We start from the raw sequence: 16,486 nt of genomic DNA, 5'->3' as shown, positions 1-16,486 counted from the left end.
CTATTATGTGTGGTATCAGTTCTTTTGTCTGCTTGTGTTTTTGAGTTGTGGATATTGTTGAAAATGTTCTTAAGTGAAATCAGACACCTGTGTTCATTCATGGAGCATTAATACGTGGTTGTTTTAAACAGTTGTCCTAAGTAGTCATTCCTTTGTTTTCCCATGACTTAAAGGAGAAGCTGCGTTGCTTGATTACAAAGTCTGGGTTGTTCCAAATCGGGGTGAATTTACATAGTGGTTGTATGTGATTGGTGATCTTATTGGTTTTCAAACCAAGCTTCCAAAGTTGTGGCAATGACTATTCTTATAGCAGCTATGTTTTTTTATTGTCGCTGAGAGAAATGGTAAATCTTTGATGGAGAGATTGTTGCGTTCAGAGCATTTGAGAGAATGCATTTCATGACGTATTGTAATTGATTTGCTATGTAATAACGGAGAAAATGTGCTGTTTGTTTTTCTGCAGTGGTGGGCAGTCAGGGTCAGCTAAGCCTTCTCTGCTGGCCTAGACAGAATCACAAAGTTATAGCTATTTTGTAATTTAAAATTTTTTCATAAATACACTACATGTATTCTAATTATTTTTCCCATCATCTTATTTTCTCATTGCACAGCTACTGTCTTCCTCAGTTGCTCTGCTTCCAGCGCAGCTTGTTTTAAGTAGAGCTTTTATCCAATCAGATTTCACCTCTGTGTTGTCTCTAAGTAAATACATCTGCCCAGAGGCCTTCAGAGTCACCAAACGTGATGAACGCGGCGCGAATCCCGTTAATCGCGTCATTCGCGCCGCCGGTCTTGCCGGTGTTCATTCGCATGAATCGCGCTGGACGTGTCAGAGAGGGGGCGTGGCTTATCGCCCTGAAAGCCGTTTAACTGTCCGCCATCAACCATGGAAAAAATAACCTCTATTTCTGCCTAGTACGTGTTGTACTAGTGTTGTGTTGTACATAGTCCAGAGGAGCTTCGTGGATTTCATTGAGCTGTATTCACTGTGTCTAGCAAGCCACACGTCGGCTGTTTACTACAGCTGTATCAACACAAAATAAACTGATTTGGCTGTGATTTAACGGCAATAAACCGACAAAAAGGGACTCCGAAATAAAGACGTAATGATGCCGATTTGTACTTGTTTTCTCAATGGAGCTCGGATCGATCGGTGCTAGGCTATGCTAACATTGTAGCAGCTCCATCAACACTCACAATAACGTAACCTAAACGTAAATACGGCAGCGTCTATTCATTGTTTGCACTATATGGTTTACACACACATTTATTCACATAGTTTGCGTCACGCGATTTTTCTTTTTTTTTCTTACGCGTTTGGGGCGATTCGGCGTTTGTCGCAAATTCGCGTCACTCCAGTCTCATCGCGTCTGTGCATAGACTTTGTATGTAATCTCGTCGCGCGAATAATTCGCGCTGCGTTTGGTGTGAACACAGCATTACAAGTGAATCTCTTTGCAGTTTAAGTGAATGGAGACGATGTTGTTGATTGTCACAGTCTTCAACCAATCAGAGCTTTAGTTTGACATGTTGTTTCACCACTGACAATGCTGCACTGTTCTGGAGTTGATATTCATCAGTGAACACATGAAGCAGGTTCTCTTCATAGTAACATCATGTTTTTATATCAGCCGAATAAACCAGTTTAAAGTGCTGATATTTTTCTGCTATATTTGTGTGTATAGAAAAAGAAAAAGTAACAGTTTGAACCTTGTACTGAGTTTGTGCTGAAAAAATGGATACCATGCATGTGAGTGAGAGCATTTTAAAATGTGCTAAACATAGACACAATGCATACACAATGGCAGATATAACGACTTGACTTAATTACTAGGAATGGCCTTTTTCATTGGCTTAGTGGAATGTTAATTACCTAAGCACCGATGATATTTTATGATTATCCACCAATGACGTTTAGGGACATGGCCTAATAAAGCTCTGTCTCACTGCAGCAGCACCAGGCAGCCTGATCAAAGAGGAATACATCCATGACTGTATACAGATGGACCTCCCACCAGGCATGCCTTTGTCTGACCACCAAGCGGCCATGAAGCTTCCTCCTCCAGACCTCTATGGCCAGCCCTTGCATCCCCCGCAGCTGTCCTCTGAACCTCATGGACCCCCCCCTGTCACCAGATACACCAACCTGCCTGTCTCACCTAAAGGTCAGCCCCTCATTATCTGATATCTGTATTCAGTGTGAATGGTTTACTAACTCATTATCAGATGGGCGCATTATGGTTCATACTATGTTTAGACCACACAACACTACAAATCTTTGCAATATAAATACAATTATTCTGTCTGTATATATATTTTAGTTATTGTGGATTTTTGACTTTTTTACTTCTTTACTGTTTTATTAGTTCTTTACTTCTTTATAATACTTGTTTTGATCTTGTTTGCACTACACTGTATGCTGCTGTAGTCCTGTACATTTCCCCGCTGTGGGACTGATAAAGGATTATCTTATCTTATTATTTTGGGCAGGCAGCAGATAAATAGCTGGGAGGAGCTGCTCACACATTCATATATACAGTATACTAGGAGACCACTTATAGTGATCACGTCTGTCTGAGTCAAATTGATCACTATAATAAGTGGATGATTATTATAACCAAATTGTTTTTCTATTTCTTAATTTATCATGCAGATTACCATCCTTTTGACATTTGTATATTTATACATTTATAAAGTAATGAAATGGACAATTTAGCGATTTTCTGAATTGTATTGACTGTTTCAAAATAGAGTACAGCTGTTTTCAAATGACTGCACTGTTACATACCAATGGCCCAAAAACGAGCCAGCTCTCTGAGAAGTAACACATGTTTAAAGGTGAACATCTGTTCCACTGGACACTTTGGCATGGCCGTGAATGAGCTGAAGGAGAAGGCAAGAAGGGCTTTTAATGACATCTAAATTCTGATTGCAATCCCTATTAGGACCTGGCTCATAATTCTAAATACAGTAATATAGCCAATAATATTATATGGTATATGGTAGTAAAGTGTGGGGTCCACTAACCAGTGGTGTATAAAGTACCCAAAAGCCATACTTGAGTAAAAGTAAAGATACCTTACTGGAAAACGACTCCAGTAAAAGTGAAAGTCACCTATTAAAATACTACTTGAGTAAAAGTCTTAAAGTATCTGATATTTACTGTACTTAAGTATTGAAAGTAAAAGTACAAGTAAATGCTGTTAATAAAAAAGCAAAGGGTCAGAATTTTGAGAATTATGAAGTTTATTCTTTTAAGTGCTGTGGCCACCATGACCAAGGACAAGGAGTTGTGTTGAAAATAATTGGGTTGGCTGTGATCCATCCAGGAGCAACAATGTTCAACATCATATATTATACATAAGTATACTTTTGCATCTACTATGAACTATGGGCCTGATTTGAACACAACAGGCAAAGGTTTTGCTCAAGCTGAATCTGCAATTTGTCGACTGCTACCATCATAACTCGATCTGATCATCCACCAAATGACTAAAATATCAAAACATGATCAATACTAAAGTATTACAAATCGTAATGCAGCGCTCTCGCGGATCCTGTCAATCCTATGGTGTGGTGGCTAGCTAACGTTCAGTTAGCTAACGTTAGCCAACTAGTGCTGCAATGATTATAGCTATGATGACTCAAATCAACAACATCTCACAACTGTCAACACTTCCTCAGCTCACTAACTCGCTAGCGATCTGTCTACTACACTAATTTGATTTACGATAGCTAGCGAACGTTAGCCTAACATACACCATGTATAGCTAAATTAGAAGATCAGACACCTGTCGCCCCTCCTCCCCCGCCAAAGATATACTCTGTGGGAAACACTGCTAGATATCTTAACAGGTTTATGATAATTATGATAACTAAACATTAACGTTGCGGCTCATGGGATTCATCTTCATTTACCCCAATGTGTTTCCTGTGGTTGGATGGGGAGTTTTTGAATGCCAATATTTCAGTAGCTTCGGGTAAGCATAAGAGGCACTTCATCCGGTACGAAGAATCTTTCACTCCAACATAAGAAAACATTACTCGCAAATATATGGCCACGGGTGTTGGTCTTCATCACCACCGTCGTTTGTTGCGGGAGTAGCAGGTGCTTCCATTTCTGCTTCCATCATGAAATCAGTCATCGTAGAGTGGAATTCTACTCATGTAGTCGCTCGCTAGCGAGCATCCTGGGCATCACTGGGAATCAAAAAACCGCGGCTTTGAGAGTACTTGTTTTCAATTGCGCATTAACGTGATTAACCAATGATTTAACTTGCAAGCTAGTGATTCACCAAACCTGCTTGCTTGCAGTCTGTGTTCCACCACAGTCCTCGACGTTGGTCTCATGATTCATTTTTTTTCTAAAGATAGATTTTATTTTGTAGCGAGTAACGAAGGTTTCAGGGGAAATGTATCGGAGTCAAAGTATCAGTTTTCTTTGCAAAATGTAGTGAAGTAAAAGTAAAAGTCAACAGAAATATAAATAGTGAAGTAAAGTACAGATATAAAAAAAAAACGACTTAAGTACAGTAACGAAGTATTTCTACTTCGTTACTATACACCACTGCCACTAACCAGCCAGGACCTCCTAAAATGATAAAGCCCTGCATTCATAATTGTGCAAAAACATACTTGGAGTTCACAGACATTCAGCCATGCATAATCACAGTGATAAATATAAGGATTCAAAGGAAATGGTCTTTGAGAACATATATGATATACTGTATACCCTGAGTTTATTCATCTCCCCGGTCCTCAGAAACTGTTGAGTGATGTGGTGAGAAAAAAACAATCTGCCATATTAACTGCAAACTATGTTGACTGTTATCAGACCGTAAGAGATGGTACAAGCCCTGTAGTAAATGTTTCTGATGGATTACATCTGTAAGAGTGTGTGTTTGTCATCTTATTATCTATTTAGTTTTCGTTTTGCAATAATCTAACCTGAACATTCATGCCAATAGAGCTTAGTTGAAATGAATTGAATTGAATTGAAAGAGAGTGAGAGAGAGCGAAAGATATAGAGAGAGTGAGAAAGACAGACAGACAGACAGACAGACAGACAGACAGACAGACGGAGAGACAGACAGACAGAGACGGAGACAGACAGACGGAGAGACAGACAGACAGAGACGGAGACAGACAGACGGAGAGACAGACAGACATACGGAGACAGACAGACAGACATACAGACAGACAGACAGACAGACAGAGAGACATACGGAGACAGACAGACGGAGACAGACAGACAGACAGACAGACAGAGACGGAGACAGACAGACAGACATATGGAGACAGACAGACAGACGGAGACAGACAGACAGACAGAGATGGAGACAGACAGACAGACATACGGAGACAGACAGACAGACAGACAGACAGACAGACAGACAGATGGAGAGAGAGACGGAGACAGACATACAGACAGACAGACGGAGACAGACAGACAGAGACGGAGACAGACAGATGGAGAGACAGACAGACAGACATACGGAGACAGACAGACAGACAGACAGACAGATGGAGAGAGAGACGGAGACAGACATACAGACAGACGCAGACAGACAGACAGACAGAGACGGAGACAGACAGACAGACGGAGACAGACAGACAGACGGAGACGGAGACAGACAGACAGACGGAGAGACAGACAGAGAGACAGATGGAGACAGACAGACAGAGAGAGAGACAGAGACGGAGACAGACAGACAGACAGACGGAGACACAGACACGCAGACAGACAGAGAGACAGAGACGGAGACAGACGGAGAGAGAGACGGAGACAGACAGACAGACGGAGACAGACAGACAGACAGACAGACAGACAGACAGACAGACAGACAGACAGACAGACAGACAGACAGACAGACAGACAGAGAAATATAGGTCTGACTAGTTCCTCTGTCCTCCCTCCAGTCTCTGGCTCCGGCTCCATGCTACCGCTGCAGGGCGGACACGGTGACGGCCGTCTCCAAACCGCTTCCCCACAGGCTCAAGTCATGACCTCGGCACCACGACCCCAGACCCCAACCCAGGCCCCTCCTCAGCAACAGGCTGCCCAGCAACCCTCACAGCCCCCCCACCCACAACAACCCTCCCTACCTCCTTCTCACCCGCATGGACAGAACGGTTACAGCAGCAATAAACACTCTCAGAGCCAGGCTGCCTTCCACAGTGAGTTCTCACATACACAAATACAGGCATACATACTAACATATATACATGGATATTCTCTAATACCAATATTTTGTTTTGCTTTCCAGGGGAAACGTAAGCAATTGCCTAATAATGTAGAATAATGTTATTTATTTATTTGATTTATCTATTTAGATGTAACAAATACGTATAAAACTAAAACAAAGGAACACAGAATACACATAGCAAATATAGAAACATCATAAACAATATAAATAAATGTAAAAGTCCAAAAAGGAGTTGAAAGAAGAACACACTTATATGATACATCTTAGATAATGATAACTTGAGATAATAACAAAATCATTTATAGTGAAAATGATAGATAACACATATAAGTATAAACATTTTTAATCAGACTGAAATCAACACAGTGAAACAGTGTCAAATAGAACTGATCATAATATTATGATGAATCTTCATGAAAGCAGCCTTTTATTGCAGAGCTGCAGCAAGTATATGTATTTTATTTCTCCTACACTGGGCAAATACATTTTATAAACTTAAGTAACTGAATAGTGTAAATGTGTCAAGCTGTATGAGAGACATGAACATATTTATAGTCCAGATGAAATGGAAATGCATTTTTAAACCTTTTAGATCAAATTCTCGGTAATGTTGTGCACCTGTTACAAAATTACAATTCTTTTTCATATTTTAACCAATCATCTTTCATGGTCACACTGATCATTCTGTACTTCCCTGTAATTCAGCGGTTTGGACAGGCAGCAGCACAGCCTCCTACACTCCCATAGGACCCCAGCAGAACGGGCGTGGTCATCATCCAAACCACCATTGTAAGATATGCTTCAAAACAAGAATTCCACATGATGTTCACTTCACATCCACTGACTCCCACTGCTCCTTTCTGCTTTTTATATTGAACAACGTATGTGATGTTTTTTATTTGATCTTTATATGTTATCATCAAATAACTTATTATGTATACTGTACAATGGCTGAAGAAATACATTCTATATTTGTAACTCTGTCCTAGAGAAGGATTATAAGAAATGTTAAGTGTCAACATGCTCAAACAGAGAGCTTCATTTGGATCGCTGTGTCTGTACATTGCATGTTGTAAAGGTTGTGTCGTGTGGAATTATCTGGCATTCTTTTACTGCATTGCTTTCATTCTTTCATCCTACTATATTGCTATTGTCTTGAGTTATTGAGTTACAGTAACACTGCCCACACAGCCCATTAGTACCATGAGGTATATCACACTACCATGAAGAGACTTTTCAAGTCCTACACGTAGAGGCTTCACTTCATTTCACAGCCACCCCATCACGTGACAGCCTTCAGGTTCAGCGTGGAACAGTGAGAGTTGGGTGCAGCTTTGTGTTGTTCTGCTTCAGACTGATGTACTCCTCCCTCTGCTTTCAGGGTCTCAGCATCATGGCTCAGCCTCTTTCCCTCCTTCTGTGTCCAACCATCCAGGTTAGAGATGACTAACTGTCACTATGGTTTTTAGAATGCCATTCAACTATTGCCTACTGTTATAAGAAATGTGGTGCTGCACAGGCCTCATATCTTGTTTATCATATATGTCATCCCTGTCTACATTGTGATTGTCTACGTTGACAGTTGGTATAGAAATAATATTTAATTTCTGTAAAAATAATAAAAGGTGGCCGGAAATTTGACGCACAGTTTTGTCACACACACTCTCTTTTCATTGCAGGACCAGAGTTTTGGTGCTCTATCTCCTACTTTGAAATGGACGTTCAGGTGGGTGAGATGTTCAAGGTGCCCTCCAGCTGCCCCATAGTAACCGTGGACGGTTACGTTGACCCGTCAGGAGGCGATCGCTTCTGCCTCGGACAGCTGAGTAACGTCCACCGCACAGATGCAAGTGAAAGAGCCAGGTGCGTCTCTTAAATAGATTCTTAGTAGCATGTCTTTTATATGAAACACCTTAGAACACTTTCATCCTCTATTTCATTCTTACTGACTCACTCGCTGTTAGCCTTCTCTCTCTCCCCAAGTTGTCATTGGGCTGCAGTGTGAGATGGCATGATAATGAATACAGACAATACACCTCTCTGCTGCTGGAATGGTGTGTGTCCTGCCTGTAAATACAGGGGACAAGCAAAATAAACACTTTAATGCAATGTAATACAGTAACACTGCAAAAGCTTTGGGAATTGAGTTTTAATTCTCAATGTGTTAGTACGACAGACTTTTGGCAAACCAATTAGGTAGCATGACGTGTTTGGAGCTGCTCTGACATCCCACACACATCATGTGGGGTTTACGTTGGCATATGTTGGTTCTTTGTCAGTATCACTTGTAGTTGTCCGGCCAAAATGTCCGTTGGGAAATATAAGTAGTCTAATCGGATGCTTGACGAGATGCAGTGCGGACAGCACTGTGTGGGTACGGCGGGTTGAATTCCCAAACAGAGGGAAGTCTCTTGTGACTGGGCAAAGCTGGGACAGACTGTTAGCATGGCTCCTGTGTCCAGCGGAGAACTCCTGCTCCTCGCTCACAGAGACTTTCTTTTTCAATACATTGTGACTTTTGGACGTCACAACGCTCTGGTTATTGGAAAGGTTTGGATGGCACAAGTCGGAAACAATTCTTCCAGCCACCACTGGATTCTGATTCCCCAAATAGTAAAATACTAATAATATTAGTGTAGCCTGATCTTTAGATGCAAAAAACAAAGCTGCGCAGCATTCAATGTTGATTTAACATTTGAATGTCTTGTGACGGTTTCATTCTCCTGCTGCTGTTGTTGGAACTTGCATCATAGCATTTGTGTTTTAGTTGTATTGCTGTTTAAATGTAGGCTAATATATGGCTATGTTTTAAAACATATGCGTAGTTCTGTATAGCCTGAATTCTGTAATATTAACGGCCATATTTGCCACACTCCTCCTGGCTGCATCCCACTGCCTCCCTCATCTCTCTCCAACCACTGCGCCCTGTTTGTCCACTCAACAAGTAACAGAAAGGTGGGTGGCAAAGGCATTCATGTAATAAAGTAAAGTTGTTTCCATGAAAGTAGTTGTGTGAGCAATGAAAAAAGAGAGCTTCAACTGCATTAATGGCTCATTTCTCAATGCTTACTTTTCTTTCGTAAAGTAGATCATAGAAGAAAAAATCATTTTTAGCTTTTGAGTAAAGTCACTACAAATGTAAAATAAGTTGTGCAAAAGTACTTTATGTTACATTCATTTGACTGCAGTGAGCAACAACAGGGTACAAAGAAGAACCTGAGCAGCACATCTGAAGAACCGTGTGCTCATCTGGGCCAAAGGTCTTCTCTGTTGTGGTCCCACAGTGGTGGAATGAGAGAACAGCAGTCATCTTCTACTGCAGGCTTTTAAAAAAGTCTTCTAACGTTTCATTTCTTTTCAAAAAGACAATGCCAGAGCCTTGGTAGCTCATTACAGCACATTAAAACTGCAGCGTCCGCGGTTTGATTCCAGCTGTGGGACCTTTGCTTCCTGTCGTACTCCTCTCTCTCTCTCTCTCTCCCCATTTCCAGTCTGCCTTTACACTGTCAACCAAAGACGAAACTGACAAGTATAATAATAGTCTTATTTTTATTTATTTTTTCAAGAAATACAGGGCGGTTCCACATCCTTTTCTTCCCTGTGTGTTTCAGGTTGCACATAGGTAAAGGCGTGCAGCTGGAGTGTCGTGGGGAGGGCGATGTGTGGATGCGCTGTATGAGCGACCATGCTGTGTTTGTTCAGAGCTACTACCTCGACAGGGAGGCAGGCCGAGCACCAGGTGACGCTGTGCACAAGATCTACCCCGGAGCCTACATCAAGGTCTGAATCCAGCTCACACGAAGAAATCAGATCCTCTATTTTTAAACTATTCTGTTGATTTGAGAACACCAGTGAGTAGCATTGAGCTCCTACGTAGCATGACTCAAATAAATAAGTTGTACATCCATTTGAAATGAGCCCTTTTTAGCTGCAAATGTGGAAGTGAATGAACTGTTTGAAACGTTATTCCAGACTGAACGGATGTTGTGTGTTGGTCAGGTGTTTGACCTGCGGCAGTGCCACAGACAGATGCAGCAGCAGGCAGCGACGGCTCAGGCTGCAGCCGCTGCACAGGCAGCCGCCGTGGCAGGAAATATTCCCGGTCCAGGCAGTGTCGGAGGCATTGCACCTGCAGTTAGTAAGTGTGAACACTTTCACGATCATTTTACATTTAACAACACATGGTGGAAATGCAAAATGTACGGTGAAGTGGAATTTATTATACAATCCTCTGTACCGAGTTAGGTACAGCCCAGGGGAACGACAGCGTGAACAGAATACACAATAAGAAGCAGCTGATCCATGAAGAGAGACTGGTTACATTATCAGTAAAAAACAATATCATAATTGAAGATGTTGGTATTTGAGCCCACTCTGCAGCTCAATGCAGCTTTGATCAGCTTTTGGATACATTGCATAATTTCTCTTTATTTGAAGTCTGCATTGTATGTTTTGGGATTTCTATGTCCACAAAAAATGAATGCAGATATGCTGTTTTTAAAACGTTAGAAAACCAGCTTAAAAAGACTTTCCCACTGCCAGTAGACGAGTAGCTTTTCTAGGGGTGTTTGTGCTGGAAAACAGGGTTAGTAGTAGTTTTATGGTGGTTATTTCTTTTTATCTCCACCAGGAGAATCATGCAGTCCTTTTGTGTGTGTGTGTGTGTGTGTGTGTGTGTGTGTGTGTGTGTGTGTGTGTGTGTGTGTGTGTGTGTGTGTGTGTGTGTGTGTGTGTGTGTGTGTGTGTGTGTGTGCATGCGTTAGTGAGTGTGTACGTCTGTGTCTGTCCACGGCTAATCTCGCTTCTACTGCAGAAGACTGCATAATATTTCGGGTGGCCAGTTAGAACTGCTTTCTCAAGGAGCTGCTGTGGTTGCGGTGACTCACACTTCTGTGAATCACCTTTTATTTTCTGCTTTATTCTGCCATTGACTGCCTACTGACTCACTAAGCCAAACAGGCCACCAGCCGGTGGGGGCCACAGGTGATAGCACAGCTGAGTGCCACCTCAGCCGCTACTCTGCGCCCAGAGACCCAGTGGAGAAACCAGTTCGCTTCCGCTAATGTTTTGGAAGGTGTGTTTGGTTAACAGCTAACAGAACTACCAGTACACACACTGCTGCGTACCTCTCGGTACCGCTCTGTGGCCAGAGACACGGTGAGAGACGATGGTTGCATAAACTATTTGATTATTTATAATCTAATGACTGATCTTGATCCAGCCCTACTATTTATTACTTTTACTTTATTACTAGTTTGATGTTGGGATCAGATATTTAGGTAGGCCTTAGGTAGTCATTGATCCAGATTCATTTAGTTCGATGTGTTTTACAATGCGCCGCAAATACGTTATTGTTGCTGTCAATGGAGTCTTATCGCTATTTCTTTTCTCATCTATCTTTGTGGATTAAGTTTTATTTCAACTCTGGAAAGACTTACCAACATGGTTTTTAATGAGTTTTATTTCATGAATTGTCCCTCAGTGATCAGTGAGGTGAAATTAGTGTTGTGTGTTGGCTTTCAGGAGAGTATATTAGTTGTATGTTTTGTACATTAAATATGAATTGTTCAAATCCCTGTTAATTTAATTCATGATGTATTCACTTCAACGCGTATCGCACAGAATCGCGTAAAAGGGCCGACAGTTAGCATGTCCACCAGGGTGTCATGTTCCCATGACTGAGGATCGGAGCCGGAGCCGATAAACACCTGTGACTACTGCAGAGTTATTTGTCCCGGAAATGAATGTGGATTATAACCTTTCCCTCTGAAGGCAAGAGCCAGATGTTAGTGGGTGTTCGTGGTTTTTTGTCCAGTGGAAAAAGGGGCTTATGGCTGATATGTAATATGTGCTGCTGCTATAGTGGCCATGTCCCCCTCACGTTTACACTTCCAGTTTGATTCATTCACTAAAAGACGTGATAGTCCGAAGCTCTGATCACAGTGTTGGATCACCGTGCAGCTTTGGGATTCGCTGCTCTGCCTTGTTGGTGGAGGTTGTTGAGGCTGTATGCCAGAGACACAGCGTAACTTCTTATTGATGCATACACAAGAAAGGTATTACCATTAAAGAGATAGGCCTCCAATGAACAGCAACGAGAGAAATCATGTAAGTAATCGGTGTTCCACATCTAATGAACACGTGGCAGGTTAATTGTATTATTAGTGTAGAAATGATCAGTTGTCAATCAATCACAGTGTGATTTAACAGGGGATGACTGAATGGCAGTGTGGTGCACCAGTGCCCTTATAGTGAGCACCAATCAGATATCCTTAGTGATGTCACTCTTGTTCACCGACAGGTCTGTCTGCAGCAGCGGGGATCGGTGTGGATGACCTGAGGCGCCTGTGTATCCTGCGGCTCAGCTTCGTGAAGGGCTGGGGGCCCGACTACCCGCGGCAGAGCATCAAACACACGCCCTGCTGGGTGGAGGTCCACCTGCACCGCGCTCTGCAGCTTCTGGATGAGGTGTTGCACACCATGCCATTGGCAGACCCAGGGCCTGCTAACTGAGGACCATGACCATGTTCAAATTCCAATCTGGATTCTATGAATGTGCACACACAGACACACATGTTGCCAAATATGCTATCTAATTGATACACAAAGCAAATCAATGGAAAACCTGGTGTTGATGGTTTTTCCAATGCTTTACTCCATAATCTAAAGTCAAACGCAAGGGAGTTGGAGCTCTGAAGGTAAAGATTCTGACCAACTTGTCTGTCCTGAAGACATTTGTATGCACTGTAGAAATCCAGGGATGAGTTTCAGAAATCCAGCTCCTCTATATGCAATTTGGATGTCTTTAATAGTAGGAGTGTCTACACATTCATTCATGGAATATACACACAGATGTATACAAAGTTATCCAGGAGGGAAAAACACAGAAAGAGAACTGCATACCTCTGGAAATGCTGTCAGTAAATTCACACTGAACACAAACAACATTACAGTTCTCTTTACATCTTCTCAACAACAGAACTGATGTAGAGGATTAAGAAAACCCGTGTTATGTCATCTCTGTGCTTGTGCTGCGCTCTTCACTGTATGTTGATCTAAACTGTTAGCATTGATAGCTGTTTAGCCCTCTTATTATGCTCAGCTCAAGCTATATTATTTTTGTACCAAAAGGCTAAAAAGCCAAAAACATTTAGCTTTAAAGTAGTGTTGTTGTACTTTGTAATGAAACAGTGCTACCCTGTATGTAACCAAATGGTTGGTGTCAATCACCGAAGCCAAAATACCTCATAACTACAGTGCAAAGTCACATTCGTTTTACGCCTAAAGCGCACACACTTTGTTCATCACTGACAGGCTGAAGTCAATCAATGGAGCCCTCTGATAGGATTCTGACTACAACACTCCCTAAGCTTTGTATTTATTGAGGTTTATAATGTCCCGTGCTGTGATGTGCAGTAGCAGTACTTGACAAGTTGACTGATACGCGTTACTGTGGAACATTAGTTATACTCTACATGTCACAGCAGAAAGAAGTTAGATAGAAACCTGAGTGCCTGTCTGACCGCTGAGCATATCATCCCTTACAGTGGCTTCACTCCAGCAGGCTATTTGAACTCTGGGTTGGCTTCTTTAAATGTGGCTCAACCAATTCACACTGTAATTGCTGTTATCAGGCTAAAATAAGGCTATTTATTCTGATCAAACTAATTTGTTTGGAAGAAGTTTGAGGATTGATAAGTTCATCCCGGATGAATTTATATTAAGTAACAATGTGCTCTTATTTTGAAATAAAGGCAGAATGAGTAGAGAGTTAAAACCATGAACAGCAGTAATATGATTGGTTGAGTGCTTATCATATGATTCCAGTTACATGAGGTAGGTGTGTAAAACAGTAGATGTGGCATTACGTCTTTAACTATTAGAATAACAGTCATTTTACCTGGGTATTGTTTCTGGTTGTCTGCTGTGCAGCACTAAATGACTTTACCAGAAGAACCAAAGAGACCAGGGAGGATGGCATCCCGTCCCAGACGCCAGGAGAGTCAACTAAAACTACAAAAAAGTTAGTGAACTCGCTAACTCAGCTACCGAGTAACACACCAGCAGTTTGAAGTCAAAGCTATTGCTGATTGCTAGCTCTCAACCAGTTGATCTGTGAGCTAAACAGATATGTTATAGCCAGCAGACATTGCTTTAATGTTAGCTACGCTAACGGAGCTCAAAAGTAACATCTAGTAACATTAACGTTAAAAGAAAGTTATTAATATTACACTAACATTGAAGCACCTCCATGCCAATCAAGTGTAAAGTAAACATATAACATGTTCATTACAAAGAGAAGTGCTTCTAATTCCATTTCATAATATCTCAAGACAAACATCAGCCGACATATTTAGAGGCGGAGGAGTCACACGTTAACGTTACATGTTCACCCAAATTAGCTACCTTGAATCCTGCAATTAATCATCATTTATTAACATCACTTATTATCCGATTTTCCTTTCAGTAAAGCAAATAAAAAAAGAATCCATATCTTGGTCAGGTAAAGTAATCCAGTCGGAGAAATGAGTTTTGTACTTCAGCGGTTTAGGTCAAGTTTGCAAAAATGTAAATTCCTGCGATTTCTCTGCATTATCATGAAAAGTTAAAGTCCATAACATTACCTTGTGATGACAGTGAAAGACTTAACGACGAGTTCATCAGGAGTTCTACTGAAGGCATTCGCTTTTTCACAAACTCTTAGTTTATCACCTAAAAAAACTCTGCAACTTGTCTCATTATCAAAACAAACCTCATCCTAGTTGGCCAGAAAAAATGGCAAAACAGGAAGTGACTGGCGACTGTGGCTCAGTGGTAGAGCAGGGTCGTCCTTCAATCAGAGGATCGGTGGTTTGATCCCCGGCTCCTCTGGTCCATGTCGGCCTGTGGTGCTCTGAACAGCAATGACTCTTTTCAGAAATCATGACTCGGTTCTCAAGATAATCCACTGACAGTAGAACTGCTCAACAAGGTCTGTGAGTTATCTTGAGTAAGGTGATGTAGTAAATTAGCCATTCACAATACCAAAGACAGTTCTTACGTATTAAGTTCAGACAAAATTGAAAAAATAACGCACAATTATGAGAAGTCATGATCTCTTGCAGCTATAACAATTAACTTTCTACCAGGATATTTGTTTTTTGGTTCATTCTAGACAGACACAGTTGTCGTTCGCTCAGTATCTTGAATAAAAAACAGTATTGGTGTGTTGGTAGAAAAATACAATAAAAAGACAATCGAAGCGTGTTTCAGGTTCCATTTACAACAAGTTTAAAACTGGACCCAGGTAAGATGGCGCCATATGGTTCCTGGAATTGTAAGTAATTTGAACATGTCACATCTACTATTTGATACCTTCCTGTTGAACATTAGCAGTGAATATAGTTTTAATGTTTCAAGTCTATCTTAAAGGGCCAGTGTGTAGCATTTCGAGGATCTATTAGCAGGAATGGAATATGATATTCATAATTATGTTTTCATTGTGTATAATCACCTGAAAGTAGGAATGGTAGTGTTTTCCTTAGCTTAGAGTGAGCCCTCCATGTCTACATAGTGGGCGGGTCCTCTTCATGGAGTCCAAGTCTCTTCAATAGCCCAGAATAAACTAACCAAACATAAGCTTTTTATGTTACCTGAAGGACACTAGTTCTCAGACAGGTCTGTGACGTGAGCCGCACAGTTTAAAACCATGGTTACTCCAGTGGCCGTTTGACTTCCGTTGCTCATAAAGTAGTATGATTATGGATGGCCTCTGAGCGAAGCAAACAAAACCAGTTTTGCACTCGGCGGCTCATGTTAGGAAAGGGAGGAATGAGCGGAGGGGTATTCAGTTGGTTGCAATCTGCAACCACACAGCTAGAGGCCACCGAATCCTACACACTGTCCCTTTCAGCCAATCCTCAGCTGCCTCATATACATAAAAAAGAGAAGAGTTGCTGTGAGCATTCCTGCTGCGCATTATTGGCTATGAAATAATACCTTTGTAGGGTTAACGTTCGGGGTCCACAGTCCTTGTTCTGTGTAAAAATGCAGTCCAAGCTAATCTGAGGCTTCAGCTGTATGTTAGTCAAATCAAAAGAGGATGTCTTCAAAAGTAAGTGTTTGGATTAAAACTAAACTCCCTCTTTGAGTTTTCTGGGATGTAATGGAGGGTTAAGTTCTAGTAGTTGATTTTAGAACAACACATACATGGATTTGTCTAACTCTGGTGAAACCTCTAATTATCTTCAGCTGAACTTGAATGTCTCTTTGCACAGAAAATGGACTGTGGGTATTTTACA

At 41.4% G+C, this 16,486-nt stretch overlaps 1 protein-coding gene across 2 annotated transcripts in view; it reads left to right on the top strand.

Moving 5' to 3' along the window:
* Positions 1 to 15,393, top strand: part of smad10a (SMAD family member 10a) — a 30,487-nt gene extending 15,094 nt beyond the window's left edge. For both annotated transcript variants that reach the window (XM_079175469.1, XM_079175468.1), the window contains exons 6-13: positions 1,953 to 2,165; positions 5,920 to 6,177; positions 6,912 to 6,995; positions 7,588 to 7,641; positions 7,886 to 8,069; positions 9,818 to 9,986; positions 10,206 to 10,344; positions 12,508 to 15,393. In XM_079175469.1, the coding sequence (XP_079031595.1) occupies positions 1,953 to 2,165; positions 5,920 to 6,177; positions 6,912 to 6,995; positions 7,588 to 7,641; positions 7,886 to 8,069; positions 9,818 to 9,986; positions 10,206 to 10,344; positions 12,508 to 12,719 (1,313 nt within the window). In that variant the 3' untranslated portion in view covers positions 12,720 to 15,393. The remainder of the gene's footprint in view (positions 1 to 1,952; positions 2,166 to 5,919; positions 6,178 to 6,911; positions 6,996 to 7,587; positions 7,642 to 7,885; positions 8,070 to 9,817; positions 9,987 to 10,205; positions 10,345 to 12,507) is intronic.
* The last annotated feature ends 1,093 nt before the right edge of the window (positions 15,394 to 16,486 follow it).

Source organism: Pholis gunnellus (genome assembly GCF_910591455.1).
Source record: "Pholis gunnellus genome assembly, chromosome: 16".
NCBI lineage: Eukaryota > Metazoa > Chordata > Actinopteri > Perciformes > Pholidae > Pholis > Pholis gunnellus.
Note: the sequence above shows the minus strand (reverse complement) of the source record. Positions and strands in the feature narration are given on the sequence as shown.